Below are 3208 nucleotides of genomic sequence, written 5' to 3' on the forward strand. Positions count from 1 at the left end.
GTCCCGCCGTCGCGGGGCCTACTGATCGGCGAAGGAGGGTGCCCTCTGGCCCCAAGCATGGCTCCGATTGCCGGAGGGTCTGAGTGGAAGAGGCCAGCCTCGCCAGTGCACCTGTGCCTCCGTGGGACCAGAGAGGCGAAGGGACAGCACACAGCAAATCAGAGCTGAGAGGGGCCACCCTGGCCATAGCAGCCTTCTTGCCACCCCCACTCCGGTGTCCCCCTGCCAAGGTCCTTCCCACTCTGCCCTCGGCTCTCAAATCCATCGAGGACACCCCCACTGACTGCAGCCCAGAGGTGCTTCTCTGACGGGGCCAGCTCCTAGCACCAGCAGCAAGATACGAGGAGGAGACCGAGGTCGACGTAACCCAAGGAAGGACTTCCCGGGACTCAGGGCCGTCCACACAGGGCACGAGCCGCCGGAGGAGGTGATGCGACCTGTGACTGGCAGGTCACCGAGGTGGCACGAGCTGTGACGTGGGGCCTGGCGTGAGCCCCAGACCTGGTGGGCAGGCACCCCATCAGCGTTTATCTTATCTCTGCCCGCTGGAGGTGGTGAGCATCCTGTCCCTCGGGGCATTTAAGCAATGGCTACGGGACCGCTTTGCAGGAGGCGCCAGGATCCGTGAACTCTGCGTTTCTGCCACAGGGCACCGGCACAGCGCAGGCACCGACGGGCAAGCAGGACGCCTACTCACCCTGAGGTGGCCCAGGTGCATGCGGGCCCGCTCGCACATGTGCAGGAAGTACTTGACGTTGCTCTCGTCCACGATGATGTACACGGCCACCTTCCTCTTGAAGCCGGCGTCCAGCAGGTCCTTGAAGATGTCCACGTCGGTGAACATGTCCATGACCACAGCGATCACCTGCGCAGGGAGAGCCGGGCCTGTCAGCGCGGAGCGGGGCCCGGGGCGCCTCGGCAGGACACACAGTCCGCGCACGCCACCACCCCCCCGGGGTGGCCACTCCAGCCCTGCTTCCTGGCAGCCTAAGGCAGCCCCAGGGAAGCCCCAGGGTCAGGACTCGATCCCGATTCAGAGATTCCTGATGGCATCGAGGCTGGTCTCCGTGGGGCAGGAGAGAGCATGGAGTGCAGTTGGCTACTGCGGGGTGTAGGGGTGCAGAAGGAGGAGCCCGAGGGTTCGGCGGCTCTAGGGCTAAAGTGCACCTGGGACGGGGCAGGGGGTGTAGACAGCCAGGGCAGCCCAGGCAGCCTCCTGTCCCGTCCTTCACTCATCTCGAGCTCCCACGAGCACTCAGGAGGGCCCCAGGAGGCCCTGCAGGCCCAGCGAGGGGCTCAGCACAGGGGCCGTGTGAGGGTCCAGCTCTGAGCCGGGGTGGCTGCACTGACCCAGGATACCAAGATGAACCAGATGTGCCCACAGCTGGGAGGACAGCTGCCCACCCAGGGCTCCTTGCCACCCCTGCTGTCTGGTCTGGACAGAGCCCAAACCAGCACGTGCCCGCTACCTGTCACCTGACAGCGTATGTCCCCACGACAGCTGGCCTGCAGCCCCTGGACCTAGCTCAGGGCAAGGCTCAGAGGCCAGGGTACATCCACCACCCCAGCCCAGCCCAGCCCAGCCGCCCAGCACAGCTCCCAGCGGGGTGGAAGGCTGGGTTGGTAAAGGCATGGGGCAGGATGGGGCCGGGGTCTCGACCCGTCTCCTTCCTGTCTGTGCACTGGACGGTGGGAGGAGGGTCTGGCAGGGCCTGTGCCTGACCAGCTGTCCAACACTGCTACCCTGACACAGCTCTCTGGACCCTCTGGGGCTGGTGCCACCTCCCTCAGGTCTGAGAACCGCCTGGAGCAGCCCTGCACAGAGAGGCCAGGGACATGGCCTAGGCCACACAGCACGCTGCAGCCAGACCCGCCAGGCTGAGCTTACCCCGCTGCCCCCGCCTTGAGGGCGACCTGGCAGGGCCCCCTCCCTGGGATCCAGTGATGGGAAGCAGCTGGCAGCGTACTGGGGACATGCCCGCACACCCCAGTGAGCTCACCAGACCGGCCCCTGCAGGCCCTGCTGGGCTCCTCCTGGGCCTCGGGGCCCCGCTGATGCCCTCTGCTCGGTTGGCACCAAAGCCAAACTCCTGTGAGGGGAGGGCGCCACACCTGCCCTGCCCACTCTCCCAGCGCCACGGGCTGCACGCAAGGAGCGGCCCACGACACGCACCCTCTCCCCACGGTCGCCCACCCATGACGGCGCAGGCTGTGTGGGGCGACTCGGCCTGCTGCCGAGCACACTGAGGCTCAGTGAGGTCGTATGGCTGGCCAGAGGTCATGGGGCACCAGGGCACGGGGACAGGCCGGGGTTGGTGCCAGCCCCTCTCCTGCATGTGAATTCTCGAGACCCCAGGAGACGCTGGGCCACCCAGAGAGAGGAGGTGTGGGAGCCAGGGCTCCCTGCTTGCCGGGGCCCGGGGCTCTCACCTTCTGGGGGACAACACTCACTGTCCTCGAGGCTCTGAAGAGCCACTCGGGACAGAGGGCTGTGAGGATGGGGGCGGGGAAGCTGGGGCAGGCCCGGCCCGGGGAGGGGCCTTGAGAGGCAGTGAGTGCCTCCTGCCGAATGTTCAGGGATGGCTGCTTGGGGAGAGCGTGGGCGAGGGCAGGGGGATGCAGGCTTGGGACTGACCCCAGGCTCATAACCAGTCGGGGTGATGAGACCCTGAGCTCAGGGGCAGGGCTGGCAGCCAGGGCTGCCTGGCCTCACCACGCAGCCCAGAGCCACTGTGGCCGGGTCCCTTGGAGGAACTGCACCCGAGTGAACGGCCTCCCGTGTGGCCAGGAGGGCCCTGCCTAGAACCCGGCCCCCCAGTCAGCCAGGGCCAGTTCCAGGTGTACAGGCGGGACCTCCCTGTTTCGGGGCTCAGCGACGTGCCCCTGCAGGACCCGCGCCATGTGCACTGTTCCCCACGCTGCCTTTAGCTGGGCAGGGCGCCCGGCTAGGGACTGGCAGCTTTCAGTGGACCCGCTGGGGCCTGTCCTAGGTGGGTCCCCCATGGCCCTGGGCTGACACGGAGACAGGGTGTGTGGTGCTCCCAGGCCCTGGGCTGACGTAGGGATGTGGAGGGGTGCGTGGCGTGTCCTGGGCTGACGGGGGATGGGGAGGGCTCCGTGGTGTCCTGGGCTGACGTGGGATGTGGAGGGGTGCGTGGCGTGTCCTGGGCTGACGTGGGATGTGGGGGGGTGCGTGCGGTGTCTTGGG

The 3208-nt window shown here is 67.4% G+C and overlaps 1 protein-coding gene across 2 annotated transcripts in view; it reads right to left on the minus strand.

Moving 5' to 3' along the window:
- The window catches only part of SACK1G (scaffolding CK1 anchoring protein G), a 40540-nt gene that overhangs the window by 25129 nt on the left and 12203 nt on the right, over positions 1-3208 (minus strand). For both annotated transcript variants that reach the window (XM_006153189.3, XM_006153190.3), the window contains exon 2: positions 698-865. In XM_006153189.3, the coding sequence (XP_006153251.1) occupies positions 698-865 (168 nt within the window). The remainder of the gene's footprint in view (positions 1-697; positions 866-3208) is intronic.

Source organism: Tupaia chinensis, unplaced genomic scaffold, assembly GCF_000334495.1.
Source record: "Tupaia chinensis unplaced genomic scaffold, TupChi_1.0 Scaffold000365_1, whole genome shotgun sequence".
Classification (NCBI taxonomy): Eukaryota; Metazoa; Chordata; class Mammalia; order Scandentia; family Tupaiidae; genus Tupaia; species Tupaia belangeri.